Below are 15,440 nucleotides of genomic sequence, written 5' to 3'. Positions count from 1 at the left end.
GCCTAACTTCACCTGATTATTTCCCTTTGCACTGTGAACAGAACACTTTAGCACCACTTTCTGTAGAGCGGGGTTAACCACCTTAAAAGAGTAATCACACAGCTAAGATACATGTCACCACATGCTCATTCACTGATGAAAGGATCAAGGCAGTTCTCACCTTTGAACAACACATCCACAGCCTCATCCAGTTCTGCCTGTGAGGGATACAGATCACACTCCTTAAAGAACTGGTCCAGCTCACACAGCTCCAGTTCTCCACCAAATGCTTTCTTCTCAAACACACTTTCGTAACCTGCACAGACAATACTGCCCTGTATCAGACTGGCCATGAGGGAACTTCTACAATCTAGGGCTATGCAAAGAGCATAGAGAAAACAGTTATCATAACAGTTTAACACTACATTCATAATATCTTTATGTAGGAAAGTCATGTAAACATCTGACTCACGTCTTCGGAGGTCCATGTACTCATTCATCTCCTTGAAGGTGAAGGGAGTCTTCGGGCGGTCACGACCATGTTGCCGCTGGACACGAGCCAGCATGGTCTTGTAATCCTTCACCATCCTCTCAAAGCTGAAGCCAGACCATGTCGCCTGAAATACAATGTTGTCTTGGATCTCACCACCACTGGCTTCCGCTGTGAATTTCTCATATTGCCTAAAATATTTGTCCAAGGATCATGGGGTATGACATCCAACATGGATTTAGAGCTCCAAATGGATTATTACAATTGTCAGACCTGGTCATTAACCATTTGCTTGCAATGTGAAATATTCTTCGTGCCTCAAAAAAGTTAACATCAAATTCATTTAAAGTGATCGTAAGAAGGGGAAAATTACTGCATTTTAAATTTTCTTTCCCTTTACTTCTTAGTTTACATGCTTTCTATATTTCTGACATCTGATAACAAAATCAGGACATTTCTCAAACTCCTTTATCCAGTACCAGATGAGTGTTGGCACAATATGTGTGTCATCACCTTGCGGCGGAGTTTCTCTAAGCGGCGTCTGATAAGCCAGCCTCTCACGGTCTTCTGTATTGTCAGGGCAAACTGGTTGAGCTCTCTCTGAGTTGGTCCGGTTTTCTTTGGATGGTACACTCTGACAACAAAAGACAAAGACAGTTAGAAGACTAATATAATAAGCAGGCCACCTACATCTGATTCTGGTGTAACTAAATAATGGAACACTGATTAGAGACTAAGTAATGCTACACAACAAAGAGTTAGTGTCTATGTTGGTCTAATGTACAAGGCAACATACAAACAATTGTAAACGTTTAGTTAATTATAGCAATGAAAGTTTTCTACATATATTGATAATACATCTTGCCATATAGTCAGATCAAGAAATGACCCTTTGTTTGAATGAAAGATGCATTCATAAAGGTTACACATTATTAAGCATGTTAGTTGCTCAACCATTGGGGTTGTTATTAATGAATTCTGTAAATGTACTAGTCCAGTCTCGGCAAAACACTATCCCAGGATCAAATAGTCACTTTAGGTCAAAGTCAGAGTGAGTGAGTTTATTTTTATGCTGCACTCATCAATATTCCAGCTATATGGCGCTGGTCTGTAAATAATCAAGTCTGGACCAGGCAATCCAGTGGTCAACAGCATGAACATTGATCTGCACAATTGAGAACCGATGACATGACTGTCAACCAAGTCACCAAGCCTGACCACATGATCCCATTAGTCGCCTCTTACAAGAAGCATAGTCGCCTTTTTTGGCAAGAATGAGTTGCTGAAGGCCTATTCTATCCCTGACCTTCATGGATGCAAAGTCAGAGTGAATAAATGGACTTTTACTTTACACAACCCATGTGCCTGACTAGTTCTGTCTACAGCTGGCCTACTCAATGATTATAATTGTGGCACCTCCATAAATATACTGCCTACACTTTGTGTTATGTTACTGCCAATGATCTGTGGTCATATGACAAGATCATGTGACATGATCATGTGACTCACTGGTAGATGTCCACATGGGGTCCGATGACGGAGATGGTAGAGGCAGACACATGATAGTTATAAGCATTCCTGAAATAAAGCAGATGGCACATCTACTGACACAGCCAGACAAGCAGGTTACAAGCATGGCATCTATGACAGCATCAACTTAAACAATTACCACTAGAAGTTAGAATCTACCACAATCTTGTCACAAAATAAGGAAGATATTTGTTTTTTTTCCAACAAAAATCTCATGACAGTTTGTCATAGCAGCTAGGGCTGCTACACTGCTGAGATGGGCGCCAACGAGCATACGACGTGTTGAAACATCAATATTTAAAGCTAGTACATTGCTATCCTGACCTTGAACTGTAAACAGAAATTTTTACATTTAATCAACATAATATGTTCACATATTAGGGATCATCCTTTTTTTAATTCGCTCACTGTACAGAAACAAGACATGGAATTCAGATCAACGTGATGTCCAAGTTGACACTGCTTCACATATTCTGGTGGTTTATGGTTACAAATGTTGTAATAAGAGTAATAACAACATAAAACGACAGAGCAAAAATAACAATAATCATGAAGTCCAGCCACCAAGAAAAATTATCAACATAGTCCTGGGTTTCAACAAACATGGACTTACAAATAAGAGATGTAATTTCCAATTGAAGCCAAGTCCGCTATATAAAGAATCATGACTCCTCTAAAATCCATGTGAGCACATATGGATGTAGATAAGCACCAATATATAAAGCTGAGTCCTACACAAAAGAATATATGTAGGATTTTGATGAGTGAAGCAACACCTGTATAATAAGTTAGATCTACTGAGCAACAAGCAGTGCATCCAAGCTAAGTGTAGAAACCAAAAATATCACCACCATGGGTTGACCATGTAGGTATGTATCCCAGTGAGTGTCATGACAAACAAACAGGTTAGTACTGATATACCTTTCATTTTTCTGAAACTGTTCACAAGTCTAACAGTCTTTATGAAGAATGGTTCCAAATACACAATGTTTTAATCCAAACTCCAATTTGACACCTCTGGATTCTCTCAGGTTAAGGTTAAGTAGGCTGAGCCAATGAAGGCATGTAAATGCTTATTGGTAGAATCTTAAAGCTACCAAATGTAAGTATTGTGATGTCCACTCTACAAAGACAGGACAGAATGATGTGCTCACTCTCTGGCCACGCTGTCCAGCTTGCTCTGTCGGGCTCGCTCTTGCTGATCTCGGATGGCCTTGTATTCCTTCTGCCAGGCAAGGTCCTCAGGGTCACGACCTCGGTTGTAGATCGCTTGTGTACGTTCAACATGCTCACGATGCATTCTGGGGAAAAGACACATTTACATTCAGATTATCGGACACTGTTGCATGATTCACAAACATCTCAATTTTCATCATTCCTGACTTGATTCCACCAGAGTAAGAAGAAATGCTGAAAACCACAAGATTAATTACAACTATATATTCTACTCTTATACTATACCTGTCTACATCTAGATCTGAAGTCTTCACCACAGTAGCACTCACATGCGCATGTAGAGAGGTATTGTACCAGAAAAAAACATTTGAGTTTCTTTTTCAGTGAGATCAGAACACCAAAATCTTTCTCAAGGCGAAATCCAGTTGTCATTGTCAACAACAACATGAACACATAACATTCACTGGAGTAAAAAAAAAATAACTTACAGAATTACCACTCACTGGACTCATTATCAGGCAATAAATCCCTTCAACCTTGTCATTAGTAATAGAGTTTATATATTCATCGGCATTCTGTCTTAAGTTTAATAAACTCTTACACTCATTTGCATTCCCTGTCAGGTACTGAAACACTATAATATTCACCTGCATGCCCTGTCACATAGTGACACACTATATTCACTTGTTTAATAAAACACCATATTCACCTACATGCTGTGTAAGGTAATAAAACATTATATTCATCTGCATGCTCTGTCAGGTAATAAAGCACCATATTCACCTGAATGCTCTCACAGGTTAAAAAAAATCACTACATGCACCTGCGACTGTTGAGCTTAGCCCGCTGTTTGTCTTCCTGACGCCACCTTTCCTCAGACAACAGTTTCTTGTAGACTCCCCGTGCAACATAGCCCCGGAATATCCTGAAATATCAGATGGTTCTGTGTGTACACTCTAGCGTCCAATATTTGACAGTGTAAGCTAAAGTTCACCTGTGTCAAGGCCTAGTATCAAAGGCTTATCATACGGCTCTAACTTTCATCTGTTGGATCTGATGCAGTGTGTGAAATACCACTTGCCAGCTACCCTTTAGCAAGTCAAAAATCCAGTTGGGACAGTAAATCTTCACTGGCCCCACTGGCTAGAGAATTTTCATGGGGTCATTATGTAAATATCTCACTCTCTCCAACTTGTAAAGTTATAATACACTCTTAAATCATGCAAGATCATGGTCTGATGAAAACGCTCATCATTTTAACAGCTAAATGACGAAACCCATGTCTACATTGAAATGTTGGACTAGTGAATTATTCTGTGGGCTGGTAACTTTCAGGTATAGTTAGGCTGACTGGCTCGCAAAATTTGGAAACTATTTCATACACTGATCTGCTAGGATCTAATCTATCTCTAGGATCTAATGTTCAGATGGACATCTAACAATTCTCACTGGATGTCATCCAGTAGGACTGAAGATCCCTACCGTTGTATATCTACGGCTGCCTTGGCCTCTTTCTGCACCTGAACAGCATAACCCAGCTCTTCCTGCAAGACAAGGGAGAACTCAGAACACACCACCATGACATGTGAGGTAGAGTGATGTTGATCACAAACTCCCACAACAAGTGACAAGCCAACGTCTGCACCACTAGGCTAAACCACTGCCTCCACACTCTCACACAGTGATTACATGTATGTTGTTTAAAGCCGCAGTCAGGGACATTGTCTTGACCAGTCAGCCAGTTGACCAGTTTGAAACAAGAGTAACAATCTCCAAGGGTGGATACAAGGACATGAGATCAGTCAATCCACAGCTAAGGCTACATAGTGAGTGGACACAAACAAACAAAGACTAGATATATAATTTGTAAATGCAGCTGAAGAGACTCAGGTTTTAATGACACACTCACTGGATCGGGCACATGCTGGTAGTGGGCGATTGGCCTGCCGATGTGGGCAATGGATGGTTGCCTTGGTAATGTAGCAGGCCCCAAGTCAGTAGCTGCTGGTTGCTGTCTTCCTTGTGGTGCCTCCACATCCCTAATTTCTCCTCGATCCTCCTCCCCTACAGACTCTGTCGGATCCCCAAACTTCACCTGCTTCTCCATGTCTGACATCTCTTGGGACCAGCCAGCATCCGACATCTTCAGGATGGGGGGATGGTCAGCTGCAACAAAATCACACACATACCATACATCAGCCAGGATTGGGAAAAAAGAGAACTTTGACAAAGGGCCATTTTCAGGATTATTACCTCTTTTCTGAATTTAGAATGGGCGATGACCCTGGCATCAACAGAAAACTTCAAAATTTTAATGGGCCATTTTTTAGTCTAATGTGCAAAATGGCCCATGGCCCCCACCTTTCCCAATCAATGCATCAGCCTATCAGTGACATCATATTAACTCCATTGTCTGTTCACAGCTCTGCATCATCCCATCCTGAGTCAATTCAGTAGTAGGGGTGGATACTGCTTTCATACTGCGATATAGTACGATGCGAAAGCATATTATTGCGATACATATTGCAATATATTTTTATCTATTTTTTTAACAAAAATATAATACTATAATAGAGTTCATGTTTCATTTAGACACAACAAAATCACTATGCATGATTAAGCTTTACGAGGGTTGGCTGAAAAGTTCTCAGCCTGAGTGGTTTTTCCCCACCAGGTAGAGACAGGTGTTTGCCACCAATGAGGACAATCATTTAGTGAATCATAGACACAAGAACTACAAATGTACTAATAGTTTTATCTCAACTACAGCTCTTTTGGTAAACCTACCCTCTGAAATCATCAGAAATGGACAAAACTGAATACAGGGCAGTCATCAAGTACTTGCAAAAGAAAGGGATGTCCCCAACACAGATACATGCTGACATGGTCTCCTCTCTAGGGGATGATGCTCCTTCATTTTCCACAGTAAAGAAGTGGGCTGCAGAATTTAAGCATGGCAGACAAAGCCTTGATGATAACCCACGCTCAGGAAGGCCTTCAACAGCAACCACTCCAGAAAACATCACGCGAGTGCTCGATATGTTGATGGATGATCGACGATTGACTACTCGACATATTGCTAGTGTAGTGGGCATCTCTCATGAGAGGGTTGAGCATATTATCACCAATGAATTAGGAATGACTAAAGTTTCTGCAAGATGGGTGCCAAAGCTCTTGACAGCAGAACAGAAACGTGTCAGGTTCCAGACGTCCCTTGACAATTTGCGTCGTTTTGAAGCAGATCCCGATGATTTTGTGGCACGATTTGTAACCATGGATGAGACCTGGATACATCACTTTCAACCAGAAACAAAACTGCAGTCAAACAGTGGAAGCATCCTGATTCACCAGCTTCGAAGAAAACCAAGTCTGTTCCTTCAGCTGGAAAGGTGATGGCATCAGTCTTTTGGGATTCCAGGGGTATTCTGCTCATTGATTATCTTGAAAAAGGTCAGACTATCAACGGCAGATACTATGCTGATCTACTGAACCACTTGCGAGAAGCAATCAAAGCCAAACGACGAGGGATGATCGCTAAAGGTGTCCTCTTCCACCAAGACAATGCACCTGTTCACAAATCGGTGGTGGCCATGTCAACAATCCGCGATTGTGGCTTTGAACTCATTGACCATCCTCCTTATTCACCTGATTTGGCTCCTTCTGACTTCCACCTGTTCCCCAAAATGAAAAAGGAACTTGCTGGTCGCCATTTTGCAAGTAATGATGACATCATTTCCGCTGTGACTGATTTTTTTAGGGTAGCTGAAGAAGATTTCTTCCTGACCGGGATTCGGGCCTTGCAGCATCGCTGGCAAAAGTGTGTGAACTCCTAAAGGGGACTATGTAGAAAAATAAATTACAAACGTGGACTTTGTAACTTTTTTTCACAGTGAGGCTTAGAACTTTCAGCCAACCCTCGTAATAAAAACTTTCCAGCATGACGAAATGAAAATATAAATGATATTTGACACAAATAATACAATGAAAAAAACAATTTAACACCAACACAGTAGTTACTGGTTTGATCTAGTTTGACTCCACTCTCAAACAAGGCCCTGGGAGTTTAGACAGCAGCTTAAAATTCACCTGTTCAGGACATATCAGTGATCACGGGTCATTTATGAGCAAACATGTAAAACAGTCAGATCTAAAACATTGTGAAACACATGAACAAACAATAAAAACACAACTTCAAACTGAACTTAACTTGACTTTGTGTGTGAAAAATGGAAACATCCCAAGAATTCTGAGTATTACGAAGTTTTTTAAATGCATGTTGATTAGCGTATCGCAACATGTATCATTTTCATGTCTGAACCGGTATTTACTGGTAAATTGGTTATATTGTGCACCCCTTCTCATTAGTCTCTATAAAGCTGTTCATTGTTCTCAGCTAGTTCCAATCATATACATCGGACTTCCAGGGATAGATCACTAACAATGAACTTGCATTACAAGATGTTGCTATCCATTGTGACATCATCAGGTACCATGTTGTCACAATTACAGCCCATTGTGACATTATTAGTTGCCATGTTGCTACAATTACAGCCCGTTGTGACATTATCAGTTGCCATGAGTCTCGAGTCTCTCTACACCTGCGGCTCTTTGTCTGTAATCTTGACAATGCATATTACTGTCTACAAACTGAAAAAGTTCAAAATGTGACTTCTGATGATAAACCAATGTTCACCATTGTGTGGACACCATTGTGTTGACCAAGAGTTGCAATTCTAGGTATACTTTAGCTCCCGTTGATATATTGATATCAATACACTTAAGTGAGATTCTCTTATCTAACTGGGCACTGTTTCTCAAAACGTTCATAGCCCTAAGAATTATTAACTATGACTGTTGCCAGTGTGTTAAGGATGGGCTTAAAAGAAGTTTGAGAATTGCTAGCCTGGAACATAATTCATCCCACTTACCAAATTCATCATCAGTTGTGGTAGGAAGAGTTTTCTCCCTTGTTGGTAGGCGACACACATGCAGAGTCTCCCCAAGCTGACTCTCAGGAGCCGTGGACAGGACTGGCGGTGCTGACCTTGGTGGTACAGATCGAAGGTCACGCACTGTAACAAAAATACAATTCACACACACCAACTTCTTGTGGATGACTGAATCTGATTTTTAACAGCCACAGATATCGAATAACATTTGACTCATGTATGTTATAAATGTTCACTATTACCATCAACTGTACATAAATGTTAATGTTTTGTACTCTTATATTATCAACTAAGGCCAATATCATGTAAACACTGAGTCTACAAGCACCACTTACCAGGCTCAGCCTTTGGTCTGTGATATTCCTGAAAGTCTAAGAGGAAGACAAAGCAAGGAGAGATTAGCAGCTGAGGTTAGTAAGGTAGATACATGCTATCATGGAGAGACAAGGGGAGACTATCCATACAAGGAAAGACCATCCTATACCTGGAGACTGACTAGGGTGGGGTGGGGTGGGTGTGCAACCTATAGAAGGCAGGGCCATCCACACAAGGAACACTACCAATGCAATGGTGGGGTTGGGCAGAGCAATGGGGGACAACCCGTACAAAGGGAGACAAGGAAAGTCCACCCCCGTAATGGGAGGCTAATGACAGAAGGGGTTGGGTGGGTGGGCAACCTACACAAGAAACACTAACCATACACGGGTGGGGAGGTAGTTTGAAAGGGTGATGGGTACAAAGGGAAACCACCCATAGAAGGGAGACAACCCATCTAGGAGAGACTGCCAGCACTGAGTTAGACTCCCCATGCAGTGGGGAGTAAAACCCCCGAGTTTAAGAATATATCCCCAAGTAGAGAAACATAAGAACATGAAATGAGTGTTTGGCAGGATGTTTCAGGACTTCCATCCAGCAATTTGGTCATATTCAACTGACATGACTTTAAGTGTCCACATTTTTGTTTTGTTTAGGACAGGAAGAGTATCAAAGCACACAAGTTTAAAAATACCAAGATGTGAAACAGAGTCAGATTTATTGAAATGTGCATGGATTGTTACAGCAATATTCATTACATAGAGTTACATGTTACACACACAGAGTTAAGGCTACGAATGTCTTCCCTTCACAAAGTAACGTGTATTCACAACACAGAGGTAAGAGTCAGATTGTATTCACTATACAGTTAAGTTTGATAATGTCTACATTACACAAACTTATGCATAAAAATGCTAAGTGTTATATGACTGTATTCACTATACTTACTGTACTAAGAAAATATTCACAAAGAAATTTAAGTATATGAATATATCCTCTAACACAGAGTTAACTCTAAGAATGCATTCACTCAAAAGAGGTAGGAATAGACTATATTCACTAGATAGATGCAAGAATACAGTTAAGTATAAATAGAGTTAAGTATAAAATCTAGATATTACACATACCTAGGTCTAAGAATGTGTTCATTTACAGAGGTTAGTGAAAGAAAGTCTTCACTACAGAGAGCTAAGTCTAGGAATGTATTCACTACAAAAGATAAGTAGAAGAACGTATTCACTACAAAGAGGTAAGTCTAAGAATGTATTCACAACACAGAGTTAAGCATACAGTTGCATTCATCACACAAAGTTAACTAAATGACATTATTCACAACACAAAGTTATACGTCTGTCATCACCAAGATGGGGTCTCACCATGCTCCATGTAGTGTCTGGGACTCCTGGCTTTGCGAGCATGACTCTCCAGCTCCTTGTTGAACACCTGGTGTCCCCGTGGGGATCGCCCACCATATGGGTTGAATGGTGTTGGGATAGAAGGTGGAGTCCTCATTGGTGGAGCTCTCTTAAATAACTCAGTCTGACGTCGAGTGGTGCGTACAGCTTGACCAGTCTTTGACCCACTTTGCCTTGGCATCCTGCCTGCTGACCTCTCGACCTTGGTTGACATCTTTTTAGAGGTAAGGTCAGGGTCAACCTCTGGGGTGAAGGTCGCTCCTGTGAAATGTTCTGATGTAACCGTGTAGCGTGCACCAGCTGTTCTCAGTCGGAGGTCATGTTTGACATCTCTCCCAAGGTTGCCCTCCTCTGTGGGGATGTAACTCCATGTACTGGACTTGGTTAAAACCTTCAACAAACAAAACCTCAGTATATATCCACTGCAAGCTTACATGCTGCCATTTAGCATTGCATAAACATTATATTTCCTTATAGGATATTTATATAGCGCACATATCCACACAGCTAGTAGATGCTCAAGGTGCTGGTACGTTTTTTTCCTCGATCATATAGTCAAAAGGTGACTACACCTGTTGTAAAAGGCAAGTAACAGGATCATGCTGTTGACCACTGGATTGTCTGTTCCAGACTCAATTATTTATAGGCTGCCACCATACAGCTGGAATATTGCGGAGTGTGGCTTAAAACCAAACTAAACTCATTCACTCACATATTCATGTAGTTGGTAACCATGTGGTCATAAGGATTTGTGGGTTCTTGTAAGTGCAGTGCACAGTGTACTGTACACTAGGGTTTGTGACAACACTGAAAGAGTCTGCACACGGGCTTGATCCTGAAACCTCAAGCTCGCTTGATCACTAGCCTGCTACCTTAGCTTAGAGGAGGACTATCCACCTGTAATGGGGCCTGTCTATGTTGAGGGGGGCACATGACTACTAACTGGTGAGGAGCACTGGACTGTATTGTTCCCTGTCTCTTTTGAGGGTGCACTGGACCACCCATCTGTAATGGGGCCTGTCTCTGGTATGGGGGCACTGGACCACCCAACTGTAATGGAGTTTGTCTATGGTGATGGGGCACTTGACCATCCACCTGTAATGGGCTCTGTCTATGCTGACAGGGTACTGGACCACCCACCTGTAATATTGCCTGTCTGTGTTGCGAGGGCACTGGACCACCCACCTGCAATGGGGCCTGTCTGTGTTGCGAGGGCACTGGACCACCCACCTGCAATGGGGCCTGTCTGTGTTGAGGGGGCACAGGGCCACTTCCAGTAGCCGGGATGGATGTGACTTCTACTTGCACATCCTGGTCCTCCTCTCCCTTAGCAACAGTGTCCAGGGGCTCTGGGCAGGTAAGGGAATCGTCAGGAAGCTCGCTGTTGTCTTCAGGTTCAGCCTTTGTTACCGAATCAGTGATCTGAGAGATACATATTTCAATACAAATTCATTGCACATTGTGAACTAGCACTCAAAATGCTTTAGTTTAATGAGGAAATATGTCACCTCCTGGAGTTCTTCAATGGGAAATTTGTGGAGATGGCTATTGACAAAAGATCAGGGATCAATAATCATTAACTAGAAATTGATCAATTATCGATAAATATTGGTAAATTAACTTGGAGCAAAATCACCATGTCAAGTGGTGACATATTTAGGCATGGATGACTAACAAACCAGTATCCTCAACATAATTTACAATTCTAGCCACATATTTCTGACTATCGATCTTTTCACCCAGCCTGAGAAATTTGGGGATAGGATATGTAGACAGGAAGCATGCATAATCATGGACACCATCTTGCTACACTTTCTGCTGATCGTTTTCTTTATGGATATGAATCAGAAAATTGGAAACAAGGGAATATGGCCAAGAACTGAGGAACATCAATGATATCATGTTGTTCAGATGGCTAATTCAATTTATTGATTTACCAAACTGATCAGAATAAACTTCTGTTTCATACTATGCATAAACATTCCAAGTGACAAAAACTCTGAACATGACTGTATGAAAACAGGGAACAATTCATCCCTCAAACAGTCAACTCTCTACAAACAGAATTCTGAGACTAATACTCTATGGTAGATGCATGTAGGACTAGTTGATGCAACGGAAACAAGAATCTCCCATGTATTTCCCCAGGTGAACACTTGACTTGACTCTGCATGTGTTGGTAAAAGGTAACACCTCTGGAGCAGGATGTAGTTTCTGAGGTATGTAGATGTAGGTACCATCACTATTTGATTGAATTCAGAAACATTTACTCAGATATGGCTGGAATACAATGTGCTCTGCTTTTAGTGAGGATGTTTTATTACTGTTGAAGGGTTTCATAAACACAGTACTGGCAACAGAAGCATGGATACCTTTCGGATCAGCTAAGATTATTTTCACACCAAACTAACCTTATCAGTCTCTACATGAGTCTTGTGCCCTTCTTGGGTAATCTCCCCTGAGTGACTCTCCTGTTCACAAAGGTCACGTAGCTCATCCTCCAGTTCACTGATGTCTGCTTGGTCAACTTCTGCTGCAGAGGAGATGCTCTCTGCTGCCTGGGGGAGGTGGATCTGTCCAGACTGGCCCCGGGGATGATGATGACCACTATACTGGGTGCTTTGGTCAGTGGAGTACAGCTGGTCCGTCAACAGTCCAATGTCTGTGCTACAGGGGGAGACAACTCTGTTATAGTTATGGACGATCTGATTTTATAAAGGTGAGACTAACTGTTGTTATAAGTCAGCAATATTAATTACAATACAGTATGTTAGTTACTCATTGCTGCTGTCATAAACTGATTTCAGAAACTGAGATCTGTATGAACCTGTTCCTCCTAACATTACATGGTTCACTTGTGGAAAGGGTTGACATGGCATGGAATGTTGTGTTCTGTTCATGTAATATTGTTGTATGTTGCAGTATGACATGGAATAATATGTTGTGCTTTGGCATGGAGTGGAATGAAATGTCATGCAGTGTGATGTTATGTTGTGTTGCATATGGGTATGTCATGTTGTGATGTAGTGCGACATGGAAGGTTGTGTTGTATTGTGTTGCAGCATGGAGTGTTGTGTTATGATGTGGTATGGAACATTGTGCTATATAGTGTTGCAGGATGGAGCATTGTGGTGTGGTATGGCATGGCATGGGAGGTTGTGTTATATTGTGTTGTGGCAAGGAGTGTTGTAGTGTGGTTTATGGTGTGACAAGGAGTAAGATAGCATGGACTGTTATGTTGTGTTGTCTCATGGTGTGGAAAGGTGTGAGATGGTATGGGCTGTTGTGTTGTGTTGTGTTGTGTTGTGTTGTGGTGTGGTGTGGCATGAAGCAGTATGACAGGGAGTGCTATCAAAGACAGAACCTGGACAGGGTGATGATGGTCACACAGCATAGACTTACTCAGTAATGAGGCTGTTGTCAAGACTCGGGTGGTCTGTCCTCTGAGTTTGACTGCTGTAGTTAGGATCTCGATCTGGAGACAGAAACCAACATATATATTTTAACTTCACTTTCTCATACACACATAGAAAATCTAACACACTTATTTTGTCTCTCAAGGATGTCTGAGGATAATTACTTCATCAAACAATCAAAACTATCTAAGATTACACAACAATAACATGTAATATTATTTGACAGCGTTTGGGTGATAAAACACCATTCACAGTATGCACAACATTGTTAAGAAATGGTATTAATGTGACTAGTCCCTACAATAACCTGAACAGGCTGACAGCCTTTCCCTGGTAACCAATGGCAACCAGAAACCAACCTACCAGCAATTAGAATCACAAATAGTGGAACAAATACACCATTATGTATAAGCCTTCCAAGTTGTCGTGTTTTCTAAATGACAGAATACTAAATCTGCCCAAGTCGATAGCCACACATTAAGAGTTGGGAAAATCAATGCATGAGTATTAGCTACCCGGGCTCCATTGATCCTGTAGGTGTCATAATGTTATAGAATCAACACACAGCCGGATTAAGCTGGCGTGAAACTACTAAAACAAAATGAGCTTTGTGTACATGTGAGCATCCATACACCCACTGATACACAGTCCTGTGTACAAATACATACAGAAATACACAGCAACACAAACATATGCAGATGTATAATGTCACAGACTATATAATATGTATGTGGTCTCTGCTTACATACACGCACAGATTCAGACACGTACAGATACATAGTTACATGCAGACACATACATATTCAGTTGTGTCCAGATATATATTTTCATACAAACACATAAAGATTCAGTTGTGTACAGATATAGAGTTACATACAGACACATACAAGTTCAGACATGTAGAGATATATGATAAGTTACATACAGACACAAATTCAGATATGTGCAGACATATAGTTTTATAGAGATACATAGAGATTCACATGTGTCCAGATATATAGTTACATACAGATTCAGTTATGTACAGACATACACTTGCCTACAGACACATACAGATACCGATGTGTCCAAATATATAGTTACATGTAGACACATACAGATTCAGATGTGTCTGCATATACAGTTACATACAGACACATATAGACTCAGACATGTACACACATAAAGATACATAGGGACATATATAGGCTCAGATTTGTCCCGATATATAGCTACATACAGACACATGCAGATTCAGATATGTCAAGATTTATAATTACACACATGCACATACAGATTCAGTTATGTACAGACTTAGAGTTACACACACATACAGATTTGGATGTGTCCAGATATATAGTTACATACAGACACATATCGATTCAGTTGTGCTCAGATATACAGCTCCATGAGACATGAACAGATATATAGTCTCATACAGATATATATGGATTCAGTTGTGCTCAGATATACAGTTCCATGAGACATGAACAGATATATAGTCTCATACAGACACATATGGATTCAGTTGTGCTCAGATATACAGTTCCATGAGACATGAACAGATATATAGTCTCATACAGATATATACAGATTCAGACACATGCAGATATTATTATAGTTACATACAGACAAATGCATTCATACAGACATATTCAGATATCAACTTACTGGCTCAGTACAGAGCTCCTGTTGAACCAGTACACCCAGATATGAACATGATGCAACTGTCCACTAAGAGTAACTCCACAGGACTCAGTCAAAAAAGCTAACCTTATTAGCTAACCCAGACACTGTAGTTGTGACATTCCTATCACAAACTACTCAAGACATACCTCCTATCATACATGGACCATATAGCCATATTTGACCTGGGTAAACATCTCAGGCCCACTTCCAGCTGTCAAACTTATAAGTCCTTCACGGCACTGTCCACACAACATAAGTGTTCATACTCTGGGCAAACCTCTCTTCACAAATCTTTGATGAACATGTTCTGTCTAAGTAAGTGAGTGAGTCTGGTTTTATGATGCTTTAGCAATATTCCAGCAATATAGTGACAGGGAACATTGGAAATGGGCTTCAAACACTGTACCTACATGGGGAATAAAACCCAGATCTTTGTGACAGGCAAACACTTTAACCACTAGGCTATGCCACTCTGTCTAAAAAGCCAGTATGTAGTGACATC

General features: G+C 40.9%; 1 protein-coding gene across 1 annotated transcript in view; it reads right to left on the bottom strand.

Annotated features, from left to right (window-relative positions):
• Positions 1-15,440, bottom strand: part of LOC137272751 (uncharacterized) — a 47,669-nt gene that overhangs the window by 3,438 nt on the left and 28,791 nt on the right. The window contains exons 18-31 of the mRNA XM_067805139.1: positions 13,257-13,329; positions 12,266-12,521; positions 11,085-11,276; positions 9,816-10,245; positions 8,460-8,495; positions 8,104-8,247; positions 5,081-5,341; positions 4,658-4,715; positions 3,999-4,100; positions 3,154-3,300; positions 1,979-2,047; positions 983-1,103; positions 452-596; positions 161-295 (exon numbers count right to left, since the gene is read on the bottom strand). Of these exons, the coding sequence (XP_067661240.1) occupies positions 161-295; positions 452-596; positions 983-1,103; positions 1,979-2,047; positions 3,154-3,300; positions 3,999-4,100; positions 4,658-4,715; positions 5,081-5,341; positions 8,104-8,247; positions 8,460-8,495; positions 9,816-10,245; positions 11,085-11,276; positions 12,266-12,521; positions 13,257-13,329 (2,169 nt within the window). The remainder of the gene's footprint in view (positions 1-160; positions 296-451; positions 597-982; positions 1,104-1,978; positions 2,048-3,153; positions 3,301-3,998; positions 4,101-4,657; positions 4,716-5,080; positions 5,342-8,103; positions 8,248-8,459; positions 8,496-9,815; positions 10,246-11,084; positions 11,277-12,265; positions 12,522-13,256; positions 13,330-15,440) is intronic.

This window comes from Haliotis asinina, chromosome 2 (genome assembly GCF_037392515.1).
Source record: "Haliotis asinina isolate JCU_RB_2024 chromosome 2, JCU_Hal_asi_v2, whole genome shotgun sequence".
Lineage (NCBI taxonomy): Eukaryota > Metazoa > Mollusca > Gastropoda > Lepetellida > Haliotidae > Haliotis > Haliotis asinina.
The sequence above is the reverse complement of the archived record's forward strand: the minus strand, read 5'-3'. Positions and strand labels throughout refer to the sequence as shown.